At 51.2% G+C, this 24632-nt stretch overlaps 1 protein-coding gene across 7 annotated transcripts in view; it reads right to left on the bottom strand.

Moving 5' to 3' along the window:
* Positions 1 to 24632, bottom strand: part of ZFAT (zinc finger and AT-hook domain containing) — a 376612-nt gene that overhangs the window by 297611 nt on the left and 54369 nt on the right. For all 7 annotated transcript variants that reach the window (XR_013824727.1, XM_079902395.1, XM_079902396.1 and 4 more), the window contains 4 exons: positions 11418 to 11606; positions 9532 to 9682; positions 2947 to 4388; positions 1910 to 2142 (listed from right to left, as the gene is read on the bottom strand). Coding sequence is in view for 6 of the 7 variants with exons in the window: in XM_079902395.1 (XP_079758521.1) it covers positions 1910 to 2142; positions 2947 to 4388; positions 9532 to 9682; positions 11418 to 11606 (2015 nt within the window). In the remaining variant the exon portion in view is untranslated. The remainder of the gene's footprint in view (positions 1 to 1909; positions 2143 to 2946; positions 4389 to 9531; positions 9683 to 11417; positions 11607 to 24632) is intronic.

The raw sequence follows: 24632 nt of genomic DNA, 5'->3' as shown, positions 1-24632 counted from the left end.
CAGGCAAGAAAACCAAGGCCCACACGGACGTGGGGACTGGACCCAGGTCAGAATGGCACCGGGCTCCCTGCCGGAGAGACGCCTCCCCACGCTTGACCAGCGTCCTTAGGCACCTTCACATCACAAAGCTCGTTTGTGCTCTCTCCTTGGAGCCTCACCACCACCCTGAGAAAGTGGGGTGCGGTATGCACACCATTATTGCATATATATATATATCTCTTATGACTCCTTTTACACGAAGCGTCCAGAATGGGCAGATCCACGGAGACAGAAAGTAGACGGGTCGTTGCCTAGGAACTCAGGGAGGAGAAATAAGTGATGACAGACAATGGGAGGTCTTTCCACCGTGTCACCATCCCCTTGGTGCCTGTGGCTTCATCACAGACATAACTGACAGGCTCTAAAGACAAATATGGTCTAAGCTCAAAACACTGGAACCTCTTTTCACAAAGAATGCTCTCTTCCCACATCGGCAACACAGTCCGCCTGCCTCAGGGAGAGCGCGTAGTCATTCGACGCCCAGGTAAATGCGTGTGCTGCCTGTGAGTAAACAGGAGTAGCACACCTTTCATGCCCCACACGCAGAAAGAGAGAGAGAGAGAGAGAGAGGAGAACGGGAACTAAGAGGTACCAAGTGACGTACAGCAGCTGCCACGCAGTCACCTGCACAAGCTCTGAGCCAGGTTCTTTACCTAGAGCGCTCCGTTTTAACCTCCCAATAACCCAGGAGACCCATACACAAAGACATACACATGCATACATGTGCGTTATGTGTTCAGGGGTGTGTGTGTGAGGTACGTGTGTACACATGTGTAGACTGCATGGGTGGATGTGTGTGCATATGTGTGTATATATACGTGTGTGTGTGTGTGTGTGTGTGTGTGTACAAAGCTGATATACTGTTTAATATACATTTTATATAGAAGGCTACCAAGCCTCAGAAAGGACAAGTGACTTGTCCAGCACCACACAGCCTGTGCAGATACTGGAGACGACACCTGAATCCAGGTATCCAAGCCCAAAGCGCAGGCTCTTACCTACCCACGAAACCCAAAACACCCTGACTTCACCCTTGGTAACAAACTGCTGGAGCGTTAGTGATTTTTAGGCCAGAAAACGGAGGCGGCGCATCAAGTTTCTGAAGCCTCATGGTGCGCAGTCTGTGGCCTAGAAAGGAATGCAGTTAAAGCAGAACCACACCTTGGGGCCAGGTGCGCCTCCTTTATAACTTGGAGAGTCTCAAATCACTCTCAGGTGTCAGCCTCTCAAGTTAGAGTAGCATTTGCTAAAATAAACATTCACTCGTGTCACATGTTCAACACCCACCAGAGAATTAAACACATTTTGCCACCATGAATATTAACAGCACCTTGAATTAACGTATCACTTTTTTTTTTAAGTGCTTTACAGACATTCTTCCATAGACTTTCCAAGAAACAGCACAGTAATACGACAACAGTGGTCATCAGGTTTACTGTGCTCTCACTATGACCCGAACACCGTACTTAGCACTGGACAGGCATCATCTAACTCACTCTCTCAACAGCTTTTAGTGGCGGCTATTCTCATTATCATCCCTGTTATTAAGGGTTCTTTAAAACGTCATTTAAGAAACCCTTGCTTTACTCCTATTCTGCAGACTTTCTCCGATGCTTAAAAGTCTGCATAGAAAAGCAAATTTATTCAATGTAATCTTTTTTCCAGCATATGTGAGGCTGTCCCTGTGACCCCTGGGATGGAGGCCTTTGCAAAGTGGAGGGCCTGCTTCGTGAGAAGGACCTCCCCATTTTCCAGGGAAGACGCGCACACACTGGGCTCACGGGGAGCACGGGCGCCTCCGTATGCATCACTGTGAGGAAGCAGGGAGCACCCAGGGGAGACGGGGCTGCCGCTCGGGCGCGCTACTTACCAGCTCTGTGTGAACTTTAAGATGTGCCTGCAGCTTATATTTATCTGGAGTCGAGTAGTCACAGCCGTCAGTGGGACACTTCAGCAAGATGTTACTGTGTTTCTGAATTACATGGCGTTTAAGGCAGTTTTTGGTGATGGAAGAATAATGACACTGGGAGCAATAATACAGATGTTCCCGGGTGTGGGTGCGGACATGCATGTCAAAATGCACTTGGTACCAAAAAAGTTTGCCTAAAAAAATATTTTCACATGAGAACAAGGAAGTTTCTTTTATCCTGAAGTTGATTTCTTTTAATCAGTATTATTTTTTAACTACTATATTTCTCTCCCTCTCATGCTTGTCCGGGTCACCCTTCACACTTTGCACCACATCTCTGGCTGGACATGACTTTTCAAAGGTGGCAGGTGGCAAATATTAAGGGTGCTACTACTTCTGCATGATGTCACAGCTGGGAGAGGAGGAAACGGATGTTTATCGAGGACCAATTACGGTGCCAACTACCTTTATGCACACGCGTGAAATCAACGAGGCTCTAAACTCTGCTGACACCTGGGCCATCTACATCCTGTCCTGCCAGCTCTCCACGAGACCAGAGGCCACGCTTTCACGGCAAGCTGGGAGGGTTGCATTCGGGGTCTCCCTACAAAGAGCTGCAGCCACTTCTGTGATCTCTCTGCTCATCTAGGACATGGCCACAGCTTAAAGCTCGACTTTAAACGTCACGTGCCACAAGAAAGGTGCTTCTTGGCTAAGGTTCTGGCAGAGGCCGTGGGCTACGCGTCCGCCTGCACGCCTGACGGAGCCAGCACGGTTAGCTGTCCGCCATCCTGGCTGCCTTCACAGGCTTCACGTGCTGAACTGCACGCACCACTGTGCACATCGCTATCTACGAATGACGGCTAGCTCACTTAGAAGGCGTTCTGTGCAAAGAGACACGAGCTCAACTCAAACACCAGGTGACCCACAGCCAGGCGGGGACGGGAGGGGCTGCTGGGAAGACAGCCCCCAGCCTCGCGCCCCGGCGCCCCCCTTACCACAGTATTCGCACTCCAGGTCGCCATACACCTTCCGGATCCTCTCGCACAGGCCGGTATTCATGCGCCTCTTCTGTAAACTGTCCAGGATCTTCATGAACGCAGTGATGCCCGCCCGGTGCTCGGGGAGGGGCGTGCAAGAGTCAGGCCGGCACAGGGCCGCGTCCCTCCCACCAGCTCCCGGAGGAGGGTCTGAGGCCTCGGCTGGGTTTGCCCTGAGACCCCTGCCGGGATCTGGGCCATCGGATGAGAGGGCAGCCACTTGCTGCCCTTCAGCCGGGGGGCTCTTGGCGCCCTGGGCTTCCGGGTTTGCTGCGGCGCCTTTGGCCTTGGACAGCAGTGGTGCGACGTCCTGGCCCTGAGCTGGACTGGAGCCTCCCTGCTGGGTGTGCAAGGTCTTCTCCGGAGCAGCCAGAGCCTCGGCAGAGGAGGGATCACTCTTCAACAGGAACTCATCGGAAACCACCGCGTGCCGACAAAGGTCGGAGGACACCGCGGAGGCCGCCAGCTCACAGGGTGCTGGGGCGGCGCTGTCTGCCTGGGCAGCGGCCGAGCACACAGGCGCGGCGGACACCTCTGTTGGGGCCTCGGACCCCTCCTCGGGACGAGCGTCCCCAGCGCCGGCCGCCTCCTTGGGTGCGTTCACCCCCTGGAATACAAACTCCTCTTCCGCCAGCTGCAGCTGCCCGCCCAGGGCCTCCTGCTGGATGTCCCCGCCGGGCCCCAGGAGGCAGAAGCTCTGGTTGATGGAGCTGGTGAAGACCAGGGTCTCCTGGGCGGCCCCGTGCGCCTCCTTGATGTGGGCGCGCAGGCGGATGGAACTGACGAACTTCTTGAGGCAGAGGGCGCAGACGTACACGAACGGGTGCTTCCTGACGTGCAGCTCCAGCGCCTGGTACTTGGTGGCCCCGTGGCCGCAGAGCTCGCAGGCGAAGGGCCACTTGTCGCCGTGCACCAGCATGTGGCGGTCGCGGTCCAGCTCGTTCTTGAACTTGCGCTCGCAGATGTGGCAGTCGTAGAGCAGCTGCCGCTTGCCCTCCCTGGTCATCAGGCAGAGCTCGTCCAGGGCCTCCTGGACCTTCTTGTCCTGCGGGTCGTGTGCGTCGCGGATGTGCTTGATGAGGTTCTTGACATCCGAGTACTTCTTCTTGCAGAAGCGGCAGTGCTGCTTGATCTTCTTGTGCACCCGCTCCACGTGCACCTTGAGGTGACCCTTGCTCAGGCAGGTGAAGGAACAGCAGTCGCAGGCGAACTTCTCGCCCGTGTGCTTGCGCAGGTGCACGTTGAGGTTGGCCTTGATGGCGCTGGCGTAGCTGCACTGGGAGCACTTGTACGGCTTCTCGTTGGTGTGGATCCGCAGGTGGGCCTGCAGCGAGTGCTTGAACTTGAAGACCTTGTTGCAGTACTCACAGGTGAAGATCTTGAGCTGGGTGGGCCCGAGCCTAGAAACAGAAGACAGCACCATTACGGGTGGAGATCCAGCACCTTCCTGATGACCCCTACTTCCTTCCAGCTGCCGAACACCGAAGGCTTAAAAGTGAGCTAAAAGGGGCTGAGGACGGACGCATGCATTCATTCATCAACAAACAGGACGGGGAGACGTAGAGCGGACCAGGCGCACACGGAGAGGAAGACCGGGCCCCTGCTGCCCTGGCGCTGGGAGACAGGAGACAGGTCTGCACACGGCTGCAGGACAGTGTGCGAGTGGCGACAGGTGCACGTGCGGGCAAAAGAGAAGGCGCCCTCTAACGCAGATGAAGGTAGTTGGGCAGAGGAGATGCCTGAGTTGAGGGATGCAGAATAAGGAAGAGGGAGGCAAGAGAAGGCAGAGGGATGTGTCATTTGCTAGGCACACGGCAGCCAGCGGTGCTCCAAAGCTGACCCGGACGAATTCCGAGGTATTCTAACAGGACCAGTCTTAATGGAATGAACTCAGTCTGCTCCATGAAACTAGATACGACCTGCTTGGGTTTGTTCAATAGTTTTGATCATCCAGATTCGCCTATTCATTCCATCAACTGTCAGGGTAACACTCTTTCTCTCTGCTGCAAGTTTCCACGTGAGGGCCACTCTTTCGTGAAAGAGCCCTGGCCCTTTTCCACATCCTCACTTCTCCCCAGGAAAAGGGAACTGGCGTATCTGAGCGGGGACTTTAGAACAGGACCAAGCCTCCACAGCCGTGCTCACTCCTGCCTTTCTGGTGAGAAGGCGTCTGCCTGTGGACAGCACGTGACACGGTAGGCGCTTAGCCAGGAGAGTCTGGCGGCGGCAGTCAAGGACCGAGGTGGGGGGAGGCAGACATGCAGGACAGCCAGCGGGAGCTCAGTGTGACCTGCCCCAGGCTCCCTTCTCCCACGGCTCCACCAGTCATGGGCCTGACGTGTGAGCCCCCGTCTTCTTCCTCCTCCAGCATGTCTGGTTCAGAACTCACACAGGGAAAATAAGGTTGTTCAACTGCCATTTGTTAAACTCAGACATCATTAATTAATAAGTGTTTGCCATTTTATTACCACTCACCTGTGCGTTTCGAGCACTGTGTTAGATTTTGTGTATGCGATAGAGAATGAAAGCCTGGTCTGCCTCACAGGTCCTTTCTCTCTCAATATGGCGACGTGGATGCCGAACGAGACGGTAATAGTAATCACGGCTAAAAATTACTGAGTGCTTACAATACTCAAAACTCTTTGCTAAGTATTTAATTTCAACCCTATCATTATGCCCATTTTACAGGTGAGAAAACTGAGTATAACCCAAGGTCATACAGTTAGTAAGTGGTGAAGCCAGGATTTGAACCCAAGCAGACTAGAACCTGCACATTCTTCCACATCCTCCTACTGCCTGGAAACACTGTGAACACCAACCCCCCTTGCCGGTGGGACCATACACGCGGACCTCCTGTGAGGCGGGTGAGGCTTCCTCTCTCCATAACTGCTCCCTCGGGATTCTGCCTAGGTTATCCAGGTAGGTCCTCAGAAACACTGACGATCATTTAGTGCCATTAATCAGACACCATTAAGCTGTACCCACTGTAACTGTAAAGTCTATATTTATGGAACTATCCATACAACTGTGTTTGGCCAACACAGGTTACCTTATGTTTTAAATGAAAAATATTTAAGCAGACTGCGGTCCATAAACACCAGAGGGTAGAAGTCCCATGCTGTAATTGAAACATTCAAATCTGAAAGGCAGTACTATGCCTGCATGCTAAACCCAAGGCTAATTTAAGGAAACTAATTTGGACCTTTCTTAAATGGCAAAGGTACCCAGAAGGTGATCATTTTACTGGAGGAAGAAACTCTGGTTTCACAGCATTAATTAAACAAGTCACAGTATTTCCTTCTCTAATGCAAGGTCTAAATGGTCTTAGGAGCATCTCTGACTCTGATTTTTTCATATTATTACCCGAATACCTGGTCAAGCCCTCAGCGCTGCCTCCCACCAAGGGTGATGAATCGGAAGAAGTGGCCAAGCCGCCGGCACCAGGCTCAAGCGCAAGCCTGCACCCGTGGGCTGATGCACAGAGCTGCGACGTTGGGTGATTCCTACCACATTATTTCACTCCGAATGTCCCCTATTCATTGAGAGAGGCACTCTCTCCCACTGCATTTTAGAAAGCATTCAGCCAGAGCTTTAAAAGATCAGACCCCTTGATCCGGTTATTCCACTGCTGGGAATCTAGCGAAAGAAAGAATACGAAATTCAAGCAAAGGTGCTCATTGCATGAGTTTTCACAATAGTTTAAGAGTAGAAGCTGCTTGAAGGTTCCAACGTAGGGAACTAGTTTGGACATTTCTCTTTTTTTTAAACTCACTCATTCATTCATTCATTCTTTCAAAAAAGTATTCCAGGCACTGGGGACACAATGGGGACAAAAACAAACACAACTTATGCTCTCTTGTAGTGCACCTTCTATAGTAAGTGGTGGGCCAGCCTGGTAACCATATAAATGAGCAGATAAGGACCACCAGCTCCCTGTGATGGAAAAAGGCAGGATGCTCTAGGAGCCCAGGTCAAGGCGGACTGATCTATCTGGGGGACAGGGAAGGCCGCCCTGAAGACTGGACATTTGAGCAGACAGCTGAAATATGAACAGGAGTTAACCAAGTGAGGGGGAGGGGAGGCATCCAGTATGAGGAAGAGGCATGTGCAGGAAAGATCAAGGAAATAAAAAGAACCCGGATGGCTGGAGCAGATGCTGGAGCCCAGAGAACCAGAGGGAGCACAGGAGGGGGACCAGGCTGGAGAGGTGGCAGCTGTGGAAGACCCTGTAGGCCAAGTTCTCCTAACAGCAATGTGAAGCCTTAAAGGGTACAATCAAATGGGCATTTTACAAAGAGCTCACTGGCTGCAATGTGGAAAGCTGAGTCGTGGATCACGATGCTACAACATGTCACTACAAAACAGAGTTTGTGAATAATTTGAGTGACAAAGGAAAGTAAGTATAATGGGATTAAGTATTAAAAGCAGGATACAAAACTGCACATAAAATATAAACTCGAGGGCTTCCCTGGTGGCGCAGTGGTTGAGAGTCCGCCTGCCGATGCAGGGGACACGGGTTCGTGCCCCGGTCCGGGAAGATCCCACATGCTGCGGAGCGGCTGGGCCCGTGAGCCGTGGCCTCTGAGCCTGCGCGTCTGGAGCCTGTGCTCCGCAACGGGAGAAGCCACAATAGTGAGAGGCCCGCGTACCGCAAAAAAAAAAAACAAAACCAAATATAAACCCGATTTTATAAAATATATGGGCTGAAAAAAGGCTGGAAGGAAATAACATTAAAAATATTAACTGCTTATCTTAGGGAACATTAGAAATATTAACAGTGCTTATCCTAGGGTAGTGAGATTACAAATAATTTTTTTCCTTATAGATTTCCAGACTTCCGTCACACGAAAAGCCTCTTTCGTAACTGTTTTACAATTTAGACTATAAAATATTAATAGAATGCTTGACAACAGGAATACAGCCTCAATCTACTGATTAAGTACTGAGTATATTTACCTGTAACTAGATTAGCATTGAACTGAAACCCTCCCCAACAGACCTTGAAATATCATGAAGATAATTAACTAAGGTCTACAGATCAACCTGCGTTGAGACAAGAAAGATCCTCAAAATTAATTCCATTTCAGTGTTGCCAAAGGGGTGCATATTTTTACAGCTTTATCGATTAATTCAGTTGCTCACATTTGCAAGAAGAGAGGAGTGAGGCTACAGATGAATGAAGCACCCAGATGACATGATGTTATAATTCAACAAGAGCACTTTCCACATATGGTATCATTTATTCCCACCACTAAACTAAGTCAGATTCTACTGGACAGTCTTGTGGCCGGTGTAAGAGAGGCTCAGAGGCAAAAGCATTTGTGTCCATTCACAGCAGAGCCTCATCCAGGCAGTGGCCATGTCTGTCCTAATCTCTCTCACATCCCCAGTGCCTGGCACATAGAAGGCGTTTAATCTGTTGGGCTGAAGTCCAGTAGAAGGGCCTAGAGCCAACCCAGGTCTGCCTGGTGCTAGAGCTTATGCTCTCATCAAGAACACCTCACTTCCCCCTCTTCCAGAAACAGAGGGAGCCCACTTGCACTGGCATTTTGTCTTTCCCCTCAGCTGGGGAAATGTGTACAGAACTCAGGTGATGAGAGTTTGCTCATCTACGTCAGCAGGTACGTATCACAGCTGAGCTGGTGACCATGGGGAGGGTGGGGGGACATGCAGGCTAGTCCCCTCTGGGACATCGACTCACCCAATGTATTTGGAGGACAGTTTTCAGTGTCAATTCAAGTTTTAAGCACTCGTATCCTTTAAGAGGGCAATTTCAATTCTAGCAATTTATCTCACAGGAAGTCTTGAAGAAGTATTGAAAGAGGGAGGAACCAAAACCTTGTCCGTCAAGCAAAAACTGGCTATAGATAAACTAGTGCATCTACATGACAGCAAACACACTTAAAAAAAATATGTACTGAAAAGGAAAAAGTCAAGGTGTGGTAAGTTTAAAAAAATAGGTTGATAACAGTGCCTTTGGTATTTTACGCTAGGAAAAAAAATAACAAAATTAAAGTGCTATATTTTAGTATATCATGAAAAACTTATGGTGGCCTGTGAACCACAATGTCTATGGTAGTGGCCACGACCAGAAGAGGTTTACTGTAACTGCACATCACACGGATGTTGGAACCTTCTACAGGATGCTTACGCTACTTTTGAAAGTAGGGGGGAAAGAGAGATTTTCTTTTTCATTATAAATTGTGGAGCTATGAAAATCAGCTAATTTACTAAGTAAGGCCTTGTTCACACCTCTTTTTATTCAGATGAAGCATACATCTGCCTTAAGCAGAACACTCCACCTTCCTTAAGCCGAGGCGCTGCGTTTCCCAAGCAAGCTTGCTGATCTGCCGCGCATCGCACAGAGGCCGCTTGGGCTCAGCCAGCACTCTAGGGCCATAATGGAGGGGCTAGTTCTCAGGTTCAGTCAAGAAAGCGAAACCCTTCATAGATGGGTTTGCACACAGCGTCCTGATAAGCTAACACGCCCATCTCTCGCCCTCTGCAGCGGTGGCTGGAGTCGCACAGAACAGAACGCTTTACCTGCTCGACTTCATGGGCTGCTCATAGGGTGTCTGCTGGATGGCGTACTCCTGGTACCCTCTCCGGGGCGCCAGGTCGGCCACCGCGGCCTCGGGGTCTGCGGCTCCTGCTTCCGGGGGCCCAGCCTCCACCGGAACAATCTTGGTAGCACCTGAGATGGAGGCATAACGCACCATGTATTAAAGAGGCGCCGTGAGGGCCCTGACCACCCCCTGCCCCCAGAGCAGGGGACGGAGCCTGGGAAGCATATTTCTTTACTGTGTGGCACCCATGCAAGGGACTAGTTTTCCTTCAGTTCACACCTTTAACTTGTGTGTTTATATACGTGTACGCATGTGTGTGTAAGTGTGTGTGTGTGTGTGTGTGTGTACATGTGTATGTTTGGGGGGAAAGGGCAAGTTTTCCGATAATCAAAACCTTCTTCTGAGATACATTTTCACTTGATCTCCTTATTAAACAACAAAAAACTAGATCCATATACACATATATGCTTCCCACAAGATTTCACATAGATCCACATGTGTTAAACTTTACGCAAATGTAAAACAGCGTCAAGACAGAATGGAGCAGTGGAATCAACTGTGAACAGGAATCTAAGCTGCCTGGGATCTGGTCCCAAATATGACATCACCCTCCCGCCTCCAGACCTCTGTGTCCACCCTGTGAAATGAAAGGTCTGGAGTGGAAAACTCAAAGGTTACCTTTATTCGTGCAAGTCCAGGATGTGAAACGATCAAAGACCGTTTATAGCAGCGTATGTGCACGAGGGTACGTGCACACGCACGTTATATATCAAGTGCACTAAAGAAAAGGCTCCAATCTACCTCTCGTTTCTGGAATAGCAAAGGAAATTAACCACTTTTTACCCCCCCCCCTTACAGAAATCTCAGAATACTACCATCAATTCTTAAGAAATCATTATAGAAACTTTCTCTAGAGACAGCTAAACCCAGGAAGCTCTCTCCTGGCATTTCCATTTCCCGGAATAACACTTCTCTGAAGTAGGGTGGGGCAGACAAAGTGACTTTCCAGAAACAACTTCTAGTCACATAATCTTATATGGCTTTTTCTCTGCTGATTACCTTACCCTGCACTGAAGTATCAAGAGGCATTTATTCAGCGTTTTCATTTTAAATAATCAGTTATCAATACTATTAGCACTGAAAAAAGATGTTTAAAAAGGCTCTAGCTGTCCTCAAAATCCTAAACTTGATTTTTCAAAATTTTACTTAACAGCTATCACCTCAAATGGATAGGAAAAAACCCATTATTATACTTTGGAATCTACTATCATAAACTGCTTTTTGTCTAAAGTATCCTTTCCTGGAAGAGACTTTTTTTAAAAAGGGTAGTATAAGAAATCCACTGGCTATTTTATGTTTAAGGAAGAGGAGACAGGAATTTCTAGTATCATAAAATATATGATGAACCCACTAAAAAATGCAAAAAAAGAAAAAAAAAGTGAGGTGGAGGGTTTTGGAGAAGCCGCCAACCTCCATGTGGTGCGAGTGGTCTTACACGTAGGATGGGGCGGTAAGGGCAGGGAGGACATCCAGGAGAGGGGCTGGTGAGGGGGCAAAGAAAAAGACACTCTCCTTGGCCACTGCTCCTGTGAGCTGCCACTCAAACGACAAGGACAGGTCATGGCTGCAGAGGTGGCGGAGGCAGCAGCAGGGGCAGCCCTCACTCCCTTTCCTCTGGACATGCTCGTCCACCACAGCCCTGGGCAGTGACAGGTCAGCCATCATCCCAAGGTACTGGGTAATTCAGTGGAGAGCCCGACAGTGAGGAAGCCGCTCAGGATCACAGCCCCAGCTGTCTGGCTGCCTGCGGCACAGCCCCGCCCACAGAGTCCCATTCTGTCCCCTCCCGCTTGTTTTGCTCACCTGGAATCACTTCATGAGCCGTTAAAACCACACTTATGATGGGCTTCTTGGCTCCGGAGATCTGCGCGGCCTCTTTTCCCGAGCAGACCTTCTGGACTTTCTCCACTCTCTGAGTCCGCAGTCTCTTCGGGGCCTTTTCTCGATCGTCTTCCTTATACTTCTTCTCCAGCTCAAGGTCAGATTCGTTACCTAAGGAGCAAATACCAAGATGCATAGAATATCTTCCTATGTCAGTGATGGAGTCAGGGAGTGCACACAGCCCCAACCCTTTTACGGGACGACAGTAAAGGAAACATACACGTGTGATACAGACACTGGTCCACGGTGCCATGCAGGCCCCTTTACCACTTCGGGCAGCATCTTTGCTTCTTCAGTCTTTCACGTGATTCAATAAATATCATCCCCCGCCACAGGCCACCACATGGGCACGGAGGATACAGCTGACACGGCAGGCAGAGCCACGCATCTTGTTGTCGTGAAGCCAACCAGCCCACAGTGTCATCTATCATCAATCAACACTGCGGAGAAGACATGGTCTTCTTTAGATATACAGCCTAAGAAGTTGTTCAGTTACTCATCTTCCAGTTAGTAGGTGCCTTCCATGTGCCAGGCACGGTGGATATAAAGGCTGACAGGGTTTTGTTATACAGCAGAAACTAACACACCATTGTAAAGCAATTATACTCCAATAAAGATGTTTAAAGAAAAAAAGAAAACAAGCTTAGCTACAAAATAAATAAATAAATAAAGGTAACCTAAAGAAGACTGACAGGGCACAGACCCAGACCCTGCTCTAGAAAGCCCTGCAGCCTGAGGGGTAAGAAACACTTCATATCAAAGTGAAGCATAAAGGAGTGCGTGCTATTCCCAATTCCTAAGTGAGAAGGAAATACGGGGAAGGAAAGGACAGGAGTTGTCTCTTTCCAAGAATCACAGCCACAAACCTGCAGTAGCCTGCCCAAGAACTACTTCTTCAGAACATTCTAACAAAGAGCCAGGACCCACTTGGCACAGCCCTGCGTTAGAGATGAACACGGGGTGGGTGGATGGTCACGGGACAGGCACATCGTGCAGGCTTGGAAAGCGCTGGAATAGGGGTTGTCAGGGAGGTGAAGTCAGAACCAGGAAGTAATAAAGCAGAAGCCGGAGAAAAGGGAGAAACCAGAGGGAGACAGCCTGAGGCAACTCAGGAAGCCTGTGCTTCCCGTGATTTAAGTTGTCCACAGCCGGACCCACACAGAAACCCACCGATGGACACCTGAAGAAAGACAGAAAATGGAGAAGTGCAAGCTCCTAGGACGGCATGCTGGCTGGAGGAAATCTCTCGCAAGACGAGGCCAGGAGAAAACCTGGCTAATGGGGCAGGTGGATTGAAACAAACAATTTTCTGTGTTCTATAAATGAGAGTCTTTTCGCGCTTGTCCCAATCATCCAGGTGCTTGAACATTTTTAGATCTGGTAGAAACAGTCATGGGTTTTTTTTAACTGCTGGAAAAAGGTCTTTAGTCATATAATTAGTGTCAGCACCAAACATGGTAACAGCAAACTGAAAAGAAATATTAGTAAATGAGATCATGATTCAGAGTGTACTCTGCAAGGCCAAAGGGAAGAGTCAAGACGGTTACATGCATCCACCCCTTGAAGAACACAATGACTCCTAAAAAGCTGAAGAATGGGGCAAAACACGGTATCCCCAAAGTCACTGCCGATGCTTACCTGATGTTCTCTGATTTTTGATCTGCATCGGGTATTTTTAAGAGATAGGTGTGCATAAATATAGAATATACTGGATGCTATAAAGAGGTAGAAACATACTATAGGACTTCTTGCTTTTAAAAATGACGCTTTACTTTATAAAAGAATTCACCACAGATTACAATTCAATACGTGGATGACACAGCAGGAATAGATAACGTTTACATAAAAAAAAAAAAAAAAACAAGAATTAGAGCTTGCCATAAGTTGAATCTGGGTTTACATCATGAATCAACTACAAAAGCCAAGAGCATATACACGATGTCAGCTGGCATGACCACGAAGTAGCTGAAGCGATCGTGGTTACACCCCCCACACTCTGCACTGGATTGACCATGTCTGGACTCAGCTTTACGCATCGTACGTTAAGAATACACTGCAGAACTGGGTGCACGAGGATGGTGGACAGGAGTGGAAGAAGGTCTGGAGGACTGAAACCCGCTAAAGACATGGGAGTTGACCCAGGTGGAGATGAGGAGACTGGATGGGACTCTGGTCTCTCAGCCCAACTATTACCACAGCTCCTATTCGTGTCCTTGCTTCAGCCACCTGCCCGGTCCCCAGGACAGAGGAAGCCGCTCCAGCCATTCTGGCAGCGGGAACTCCAGGACCCCAGCGTGGCCAACAGGGTCTGGGGTGAAGGCTGCCAAGGGCTTCTGGGAACAGTTTCCTTCCCTAAGAAAACCTCTGCTTCACTGGGCATCACTACTGTCCACTGCCTGGAACTGAGGCAATCACCCAGAACCTACAAGAGATCAAGGGAAAGCCCAGGTCGACACCTTGAGGGTCCGGAATGAAGGATGGACCCTGGGACGGCAATGGTACATCTGCACCCCCCCGACCTGACCCGACCCGACCCTGGAACCGCCGATCCCCATGCATCTGTGACGTGGGAGAATGGACATTCTCACTTTCCAATTTGTTTCTAATTGATGCCTCTACTGAAAGTATCTCGACTAACACACTCTCCAAACCATTTTCCATCTTGACCAGAGAGTGAATCGTTTTTAAAACCCAAATCTGACCCTGTCACTCCCCTGCTTAAAACTCTTCAATGGCTTCCCTCCCATCTCCATGAGCAGAAAGTGCTAGATAAAGTCCTCCAAGATTCGCCATCAATCATCTCTCCCACGACCCCTGCACCCTCAAGGCCAAGATCCCCAAGTACGCACCCACGTGTACTCATCTGCTCACCCCTTCAGGCTCCAACTATACTGAACTACAGACCCTGGAACTGCATGCAGGTCCCCGTAACATCTAACACCCAATCCACAGGCCCCTGCTTGTCCAGATGACAAAGGCAGTTCAGATTTACACACAAACACACACACACACACACACACACACACACACACACCAAGAAATCAACATTATCTGTTGTTGCTTTGCAGTTATCTGTTTGGATGCCTCATCTGTGCTGTGACCTCCAGGAAATTGGGTCTGTGTCTTCTTGTTATTTTATTGAGCCTGACGCAGACCGATAGCAGAGGACCTAACCTAGAACACAATGAAGACCTGCTCTGTTGTGCTCAAAAAGGCGAAGCTAGGACCAATGGGTAGAGGTCAGCAACAGACTTCACCAGAAGAAGAAATTTCCAGCAGTCAGAGCCATCCAACGAGGGAGAGGTGGCTTTAGAGATGTGTTTCTCAGGAGGGTTTTCGAGGAGCTTCACATAGCAATCGTGATGCTGTGAGAAAGACTGAACCACATGGGGGGTCAAATCAGACAAGCTCTGCATCTCTGAATTCTGAGACCCTCCCAACAGGGAGATGGAGCTGCTATGTAAGGAGGACGGCAGGAGAAAGGAGGTGGAGGGGCGGGCAGTACAAGACAGTAAAAGAAAACGCGGAGTAAGACAGCGGGCAACGGGAGAAGATGCACCTTCCACCTCCTGGGCAGCCACCAGCACCCTCCGTGCCCGTGTGGGCTCTGATTCTCCCCGTAGCAAATGCCAGCGGGGCACTCACCATGTCCCCGAGGCCCACACACGACCCTGGCAGCAGCTGCAGTGGACACTCAGGCTCCCCCTGCACCCCAGCGTCCGACCTCAAGCTTGCACAGGTGTCTTGAAGCATTCGAGCTAGGCCCCTGCTGCCCAGAGGTGGAGACGGGTCAACGTGGTGGGGACGACCCTCAACCAAGGAGGAATGGGAAGCAATGCACAGCCACTCTGGGCTCCCGGCCTGAGTGCACATTTCTGGGACACATTCTGGAAGCTTCGAGATCCTGGCAGAGTCAAACGCCCAGTGACCACAGCTGGAACCCAGCAGCAAACCCTTGTCTCTCCCCCTTCCCTGTCTCACCCTCCCCACACCTCACTCCTGCTTCCTGGGATCCCCACCCCAGTAACTGCCTGCAGCCGGGGCAGCTTGCAGGGAGCATAAGCGAAGTCAACCCCATTCAAAACTGTCCCAAACGCGCACCTCCAAGCCCCCACGCCCTCCATCAATTCCCTGTGGCCCCATGCGACATGGATCCACAGCCCATTCAGCTACATTCCACTCTCGAGAGCTTCCAGAAGTTTCCACAGTAAGTATTCCCACTGATCCAGGCACCACGTGGCAGACACTGTACAAGCAGCCTTGGAAATGATTCTTGGAGTTATCTTAACCCAACTCCTTGACGACTGGAGCACAGTGGAAAGAACACAGCCGCTACAGAACAGAAGCATGTGCATGCAGGGAACAGCAGGTAATTCCGGGTAAGACACCGCGTATAAGAAAGGGGAGCCAAGAGGTGGAAGAGGGGCAGGCAGGGGCAGAGCGTGAAGACCCTGGACGACAAAGGCAAGTGCCTCCTGTAGAGAAATGAGGGGTCTCTGGCCCGCCCCTGCACGCGTGCTCCTCGCAAGCCCTGGGCCCAGCCCACTGCAGCCCGCACGACTATCTAGTCTCGTTCCCAGCACCAGGTCAAGCACGTAGAAGGTGCTACCCGCTTGTGTGCAGAGAACAGGGAGGGTGGAGGGAGAAAGAGAAGGACATCTGAATAAACGTCTTGCGGGTAACTTTGTGCTCACTCCCTTTGGACATCAAAGAAGTCCTCACTTCCACTTGACCTGCTTGTTTGGGGATTTCCCTGCATCCTCACTTGACCCATCTTTGTACTTTTCCAAGTTGCCACTGAACCGCTCCTGCATGCAGCCCGGGAGTCCTGCCAGCGCCCGCATCCCTCCCTCGGCTCACCTGCACCACAGTCTCCCACACGGAGCTTCTACACAGTCCCCTACTCCAGCCACTCTTCACCACGTGCCAAGGCGGCACAGAGGAGAAGCACAGCAACAGGCACGTCTGAGTCTCTCCCCGCTTCCTACCCACCAGGCTGTCCTCTTCCCAAGTCTCTCCCTCCACTCTGATCTCCTACCCTGGTGTTTTGGGATATGCTATGTGTAGCATTTGCTGCAGAATGAGGTAGGGGGGTCATATCTCTGGTTTCCAGCCTCTAGAGGTAATTGGATTTAATCAGCAAGGCTCCCACTGCCAGCATCACCAGTCCTTTGGGAGTCGGGAGAGGAGAAAGTCCCAGGACCTCATAAGAACCTCCACTGACAAGTCCTGACTCTCCGCCCACATCTCCCACCCAAACTATCCCAGGATGGGCCCGCTCTCCAGGCTGACGGTGGAAAGACCCTCTCACTCCAGACCTGACACTGCTGGAGCCTGAGACAAATTAACCCATCAGGCTCTGTGGACACACTCACTTTTATTTGTAGGACTCATCCTGGTTGTGACTCAGAAAGGCCAAGTCAACGATGGGTCTGACTCCAGGTCTGCCTCTTCCGTTTCTCTGCCTGTTTGCTAGTTATGACCCTCTCCTCAATCTGGTTAAGGATTCATGTCAAGTAGTGTTCTTCTGAAAACAGAATTTCTATTTCTAATACCAAGTTCAACAATGATTCCCTCGTACTTAATAAGACATTCTTTTTGTGAGCTTTTTTTTTCCTTGTTGTCCCATTTCCAAATTTTCTCAGGGTCCATCTTCAAACAAACCATCATTTCTACACAAAAGAAAGAAATATTTCCTTGTAAATTATCCCAGCACTACAGAATGTATTTGTTCCTTACCAGCCACAGTTCATTCACCATATACTTGTGGAGTGCCAGGGCCTGTTCTAAGCATTTGTGATCCTGCAGGGTACAAAACAGAGAGAGACCCTTGCCCTCTGGAGTTTACGTGCTGGTGGGGAAAGACAGACAACACAGTTAAAACATAATAATTAAGTAGATTACATGATATATCAGGAGGTAACTTTAAAATTTCTCATTTTACCGGAGCCTGGTGAAAGAACACAGGCATGTGGAAGATGAACAAGTCTGATTTTTTGTTTTTAGGAGAACCATTCTTTAGAGGGCCCTACTCCATTCTACAAAGGAAAAACAATCTTTGGTCAGAATCTCATAAAATCAAAATAAAAAGAATCTTATAAAATCATCTGCCCCTTTTACAGGAATAAGACAAGTCTGAATTTTTAAGCGCTGTGGTCCAGTGTTCTAACAAACACACCTCACGTGACCAATTTTTACTGATGGGGAAAGTCATTGTGACAGGGCTTGCTTATTTACTTGTTGACTTTGTTTCTGGTCTGTCCCCATAGACAATGTAAGTGCAAGGCAGCCGGGCAGGATTGAGCCCATTTTGCTGGACACCTGCCACCGGGCCACTACCCTGAAGGGCTCCGTGAAGTGGGAAGAGATGGGTGGGACCTCACCTTCACAAAGCGAGAGAGTCAGCCCTTCATTAAACAGATTACAAGTGAAGGCCTCTCAGATGCCTGGCCCTGTGCTGGGCTCTGGGGGCCCAGAGAAGAACCCGGCCTGTCCCTGCCCTCGGGGAGATGAGCAAACGCGGATGGCTGCCCCACCCATCAGAAAACCCCTCCCGCCATCTTCTCCTTTAGTCCTTGGGCCCTAGAGAAGCTGAACTGTTCCTGAGCCTGTTACAAACACCCAGCATCACGCCTGAGTTCCTCTGACTGCAAAGCGCGGGCTCCCTGCTGCCCTCTCCTGCCTCCGATGGGCCAGGAGGAGAAGTTTAGACAAAGGACCAGAGAGGAACCAACAAACAGCGGGCCCCGTGGTGAGAGGCAGTGGTCAAGTGGCAAAGCCTCGTACTGTCCTACGGGGACCAAAAGGACAGGTGGGTCTGGCTGGTCAGCCGAGAAGTGAGGTCCACGACCAGTGCTCTGCTTTCTCCGTGGGGAATGGTGCTCAGCTTAAAGGCTCTTCGTGCACCATGATGCCTGGTCTTATTTCTAAGAAGCCCCTCTCCTCCCCCCTCCCCTCTCTGACAGGGCCCTGGTCCATCTGTGCTGAAGGCTGGTGAGAACATAAAGGGCGGCACTTGCTCAGTGCGTCCTCAGCTGAGTTCCCAGAAGCAGCAAGAGGCCATTTGCTCCTGATCACTGTGCTGATGAACGGCCCACCTGAGCGCCCGCCTGCCCGCATGAACGCACACCGTGCAGGGACTGCACGGCTGGCAGCCCTGGTGCAGCACACGGCCGCTCCGGCCCCCGCTTCCAGGGCCAGGCATTTAAAGTCCTGTCATGCTTGGCGATGGCAGCCCAGTTCTGCTCTGCAGCCGTGCTCCTTGCTACAAAGAAGCAATTCTTGGAAAGTGAAGAAAATAGAGTTTCTGTTCCGTGCTCCTTGCTACAAAGAAGCAATTCTTGGAAAGTGAAGAAAATAGAGTTTCTGTTCCGTTCAAACTGGTAAATGTCTATCTTCCCTGCACTGAGACAGACTAAACCCTCTGGCAATGAACAAGGCTAACGGAACGTGGCTCTTCTGACAAGTCGGAGAACCCCAGCTGACACCCAGGCTCCCGGGCTGATGCCAAAGGGTAATTTGGGGTAATTTACTCACTCTTGGTTCAGAGAATGCCCAGCTGACTCCCTGGGCTGACACAGTGCCTGGTGAGGAACGGGCAGCAAGTGGATCTCTTTCAATAAATACACCCAGCATGGAAAATGAAGACAGTGAGGGGGGCTGGGCGTGAGGGAGCACCCGGGTCCCACTCCACGTCTTCTAGGTAGTGCTTTCCAGATGAACCGCCTTCCAGATAGGCTGCTACTTTCATGTGTTCCTTACGCAATGAATGTTAAGGTAGTATTTTATCTTCAAATTGTATGAAACATCTGTAATATCTTCACTGAGCTCTACAAAAGACTCTATCCAAAAGAAAGCAGGATGTGATTTTAAGTGAGATCAAGAGCGGAAGTCTGTCTGAGATGCTTAAAAGGCAGAAGAGATGGGATACCATCAACCCGCCCCCGGTAGACCAGCAAGGGCACAGGAAGGAAGGTCAGTGTTAAGCTCATCAGCAACACTGGGTTTCAGACTGAAATATCTGACAGCATCTAGGCCCGTCTGGTGTTTTTCCTTTAGTCAATAGTCATGAGAGGGAGGTAACCTGTACCACTGTAATAGCACGACGTTATCTTCTGAGAGGCACATTACAGTCTGCAAAGCACTTTCATGAGCACTAACTAGCACCTGTAACTCTACTGCATGTGCACACTGTGCCTTTTTAATCAACCTTCTCACATTTCACTTTTTCCTCCAAGGCTCTAATAAAATGTGCTTTTCCGGCATACGAGGTGCTTGGCTGAAGTGCCCTTGTCCAGCAAACTTCACACCGTGCTGCACCACCATCTGAATCCAATTGTGATCGCCACTGCATCAGGATGTGGTTTTCAAACATTTTTTTTTTTTTAGCAGCAGGACATTTTGAGTGAATTCTTTAAGCAATTTCAACATAAACAATCAATAAAAGGGCATGACTGCTCTGGTTAAAGTGGGTAGGGTCCAAGCCAGCCCCCCACTAGCTACCCCCTCCACGGCCCTCCCAGCCCTCCATCTCAGCCGCAAGTGCCTCAGCTCTAAAACAAGTAGATGAGGATGCAGGAGGGACTGTCACATACCACTTTCACCACAGTCGCTGCTCTGAGTGGCCAGCGCAGAGTCAGGGTGTGTGAGCTACACTCCAGCTCTGCCTTCGAGCTGGGCCAGTCTGGAACTCTCTAAACCTAGGGTCCGAATCTGCAAAATGAGTCATTGTGAGGTTCAAGTGAGGGAAGGTCACAGAGTCCTCTCACAGGGGGGCGGCGGGAATCACGCAGTCGCCCCCAGGCCGCACGCGTTTGGGGCCAGTGACTTCCTGCCTGAAGATGCACATGTGCAGCTCAGGGCTGGGCTGGGGTCCTGGCTTCGCGGTGGTTCTGGCTGGTTTCTGCTAACAGGAGAGGCGCAGGAAGGGCCGCCTCACCCCGCCCCCGAGCCCGGAATGTTCTGCGGAGTCACTGACGTCCTGGGAACGGTATTGTTCAACATCGTGACATCTGTGCCTCACTGCTCTTCAACCACAGCACACTGACAGAATTCTTTACATTTCATTTCCTTTTGAAAAGACGGCGTTTAAGAAGTGACGACACTGCAACATGGAAGCGGGAGTTCCCAGGTGGGTGCACGCGCCCCTCAGTGCTGACACTCCTACGACAGCGCCCGGGGCCCTCACGCGGGGAGGCGTCCTGACTTCAACTGAAGGCGGCCCTGCTTAAGGAGCAGAGACCAAGCATGTGCTCCATTCTAAGGGGAATGAGCAAAGATCCAGTGTCCCCAGTGTTCTAGAAAGTTTCCACTTGCCCCTCCAGGCCCACCCTCATCTGTCTCCACCCAGCTCCCGGAGGCTCACCTGTACGGGTCACACAGGGGCTCCATCGCCCTCTGGCTTCCATCACCAGCAGAAGACAGGAGGGAGGGAGGGGAGTAGGGGGCGATATTCTCCAGGCCCCCTCCCTGCAAAGGCTGCAGCTCTCCCTGCAGCTCTCTCCTGCCTCTACACCTCGGGTGACAACGACTCCCCCACTGTCCCCAGCCTCCCCCAGGACCAACACCTGCCCACACTGTACAAATAATCCCTTTAGTAAACTCTCAAATCGCCGCGTGCTTGCTGCCAGCTCCACGGGGCGACGCTTTCAGTCATCTCTACATGACCCCTCTTTCCGGCCCCCAAATCTCATCTTCACCCCGGCCGTGTCAAGCACCCCCGACTGACACGGCTCCTGCTCAGGCCAGCACAAGGCACATTCCCAAGACCAAAGGACTCTTATCCCAGCTTCGTCTCATTGACTCTCCCTGCGTCACTGACCATCGCTGATCCCGTCCTTCTCCCCCTTTAAGGCGGCCTTCCTGCTCTTCTCTCCCTCTGGATGCTCGGCACCAGGGTCCTCAGGAAGCCACGCTGCTGTTTGCTTCGGTTCCATCCCAACCCCTGCTGACCACCCACATGTGCCCTCATCCACGAAGGGGCCTCCTGCCGGTCCCACACCCAGGTGGATGACACCCCCATGGACACCCAGAGTCCACCAAACTCAGTGTGTGACCAGAACAAACTCATCCTCTCTCCCCCAAACCTGCTTCTCCCTTGGGTTCTCCGGATTGGCAGGGGCCACCCTCCACCCCAGCACCTGAGCCAAAACCTGGGCCCCCTCCCTCCCACAACTTCCTGCTTCCTGTCCACATCAACCTGTGCCCAGGGCCTGGGAATCACACTTCCTCAGCAGCTCTAGAACACACCCCCTTCTTTGACGCCCACTGCCACTGCTGAAACCAGATACTGCAGACCCTCCACCAGGCCCTGCACCAGCCTCCTACAGTCTCCCCACAAGCACATGCGGCCAGCAGCCTCCTCCGGGCCTTACGGGATGCTACTCCCTCTGCCAGGCTGCATTCCACATGCCTCCCCCGCCTTCTGCCTCCTCTCACCTCCAGCCCCACCCACCCTACAGAACACCAGGCCCATGTGGACGTCAAAGCTCTGTCCAAGCCCTTCCTGACCTGCCCTGCTCTCTCAAGCTGCCTCTGAAGTCCCGTCTCTGAGCTCCCTTAAGATCCCGTGTGGCCTCTGCGGGTGCTCATCACACTTACCCCAAAGTGTCAGTGTCATCTGTTTGCCCCGCCCACCAAACTCTGAACAACTTTACTATACAAACTTCCGTTCATTTGACATCACATAGCCCAGCAACCACCACATGCCTGGTACACAAACAGTAGGTGCTCAATCAATGCTTCCGATGAATTAATGAAAGATCTACAGCAGGGGTTCACAAACATTCCCACTTTTCTCAGCTCCTAACCATACACACACATGCACACGCACACACTCCTTTAACTCTGACGAGCTTCTCTGACTTCACTAAGAAAAACGAAGCTCACTTGATACAAAAGCTCTCAACTAAGTTCCCTTTATCTCAGAGTCTCCCTGCTCTTTGCTCACCATGCCCTCCTGTCCTAGAGGAGTTCCTTTGGGAGGGATACTGCTCCATTTTCCAACGCCCCACTCTTAGCAGTGGGATCTGTGTCTGTGTTTACCCTCTAACTCCCCAAGGGACTTCGCAGAGTCCCGACATGGAATAACATGCAAGCAAGGCACACTGATTTAGGAAAGGGCAGATGAAGAGTTAACCACAGGAGCAATCACACGTGTAGAAGTTAGTTCGTACACACTCATTTGTAATCAACACAGCACTAATATTCTAAAGTACCTATTCCGAATTGCCCAAGAGCTAATTAAATCTCAGACCACCCCAGAGAGTCAAGTGTTATCAGCCACATTAATAAAAAGCCCAGAACAGCTGTCAGAACAGCAGCCTGATATGGGATTATATTCTGGGGCTCTGCCAGTGAGTCATGCCACACTGCTGATGCAGCAGTTTAAGAAACTTATTAACCCAAGATAATGCTATCGAACCTGCTGACTGTGCATCACTCTCACCCTCCCTCTTCCCCTCAGGCTTTCTCAAGTCTTCCCGTCTCTCTTGCTCTGAGGGAAGGACAGGCGAGCACCTGCTCCGAGCACAGCATTCCCACAGACAGGAAACTATGAGTATAAGCACCTGCAGAGCATGAGGCCGTCAGCGTCCTTGTGACTCTGTCCTCACTGCACACTCACCACAGTGAACTAGCCAGCATTCCTCAAACACGCCCCCAGCCCTGCACCTGCAGGCTTTCGCAGCAGCCATCCTGATGGAAATGCCTAGCCCATCCCCTCCCCCGCCCCCTATGTCAGCCTTAGACATGGAGTTCACGGCCCCTCTCTCCAGGGAGCCCTCCAGGATACACCCACGGGGGCGCGGTCCTGCCCTGCCCCCTCTGCATTGGGCTGGCCCCTCCATCGTACTGTATCCATTCACCCCTTGGTCCTCCTCCCCAGGCTCAGCTGCTCAAGGGAAGAGACTCGTTTTACTCGCTTTGATCTCCAAAGTCTGGCTTAGTGCCCAGCAACAAGCTCAGGAAGGAGGAGAAAAAAGAGAAGAGGATCGGCCGCTGCAGGGATCTCACTCAGCCCTTGGCTTCAGACAGCTCCTCAGCAGCTGGGAAGCTCCAGGCACAGCAGTAAGTCCGGCTTTAAAGGCCGCTGGGCCACGGGCCATTCATTGCAGCATTTCTCAGTGCTCCGGTTGTTAGTGGTGAGAGAGAGACTCCTTTTCAAAATGGGGGGTGGGGAAATAAGTAGCTGCTACTTGTCTGAAGAGCCATCACTTGGAGAAAGGCCCCCTGTGTCACAGGCTCCATCCCTCCCATCACGTCCCTCGAGGCGGGATACAGGCAGCCCCCTGAACTGCAGAGAGCACGACGCAAAGGGGCTGCAGCACAAGAGGCCGGCCTCCAAGATGCTGGACAAGATATTCCATAAAGCCCTGCTTGGGTGGGATTTAGTTAGCTCCTCTTCTCCCCCAGCCCCTGCCCCCCACCGTGAAAAATGGCACTGAGTGCCCTCTGATTACCTGAGAGTCGCAGCAGGTCTGTAGTAGAGAGCACGGGGCCGGCTCCACATCTGACTTATGTCACGTGTCTCACATTGGGACACGTAGTCACCAAAGGGACTGGAGGTTTAATTCAGGTGACTCTGGGCCAGGGCAAGGTGGAGAATCAGAGGACCAGCACTCAAAGACGGCTGGATCCACGTGACAAAAGCTGGAGCTCGGAAGTCGAAGGGACCAGGATTCACGTAATTACTAGCTGGCGTCGGGCAGCTTCCTTCATCTAGCAGAGCCTGTATCTTCATCTAAGCGATGAGCCGGCAGCCCTGCCTCAGCACCCAGCAGGAGGATGAGAACAGATGCTCAGCACCCTGACAGCAGCTGGCACAGACGGGCACACGGTAAGAGGAGGCACCATCACGGCTGCGGGGCCCAGCTGGGGCCCACAAGCATCACGCTCCCGCTGACCTGGGTCTAGGATTCTGTGGACCTACAGGAAGCTCTAGACCAGCTCGCCTCTGGAATTATGGAAGCATGTAAACAAACTCTGCCAAACTTAGCGGCCTGAGCCGTACCCACAGTTTGCTCACCCAGGGCCCGTCTCTGGGGCCTGTCAGGGCTCATGGCTGCAGATCTCACACTCTCTTCCTTCCATAAACAACTCTGGCAATGGATCCCATTCTCATTTATCTGAATTTTATTC

Source organism: Stenella coeruleoalba (genome assembly GCF_951394435.1).
Source record: "Stenella coeruleoalba genome assembly, chromosome: 17".
Classification (NCBI taxonomy): Eukaryota; Metazoa; Chordata; class Mammalia; order Artiodactyla; family Delphinidae; genus Stenella; species Stenella coeruleoalba.
The sequence above is the reverse complement of the archived record's forward strand: the minus strand, read 5'-3'. Positions and strand labels throughout refer to the sequence as shown.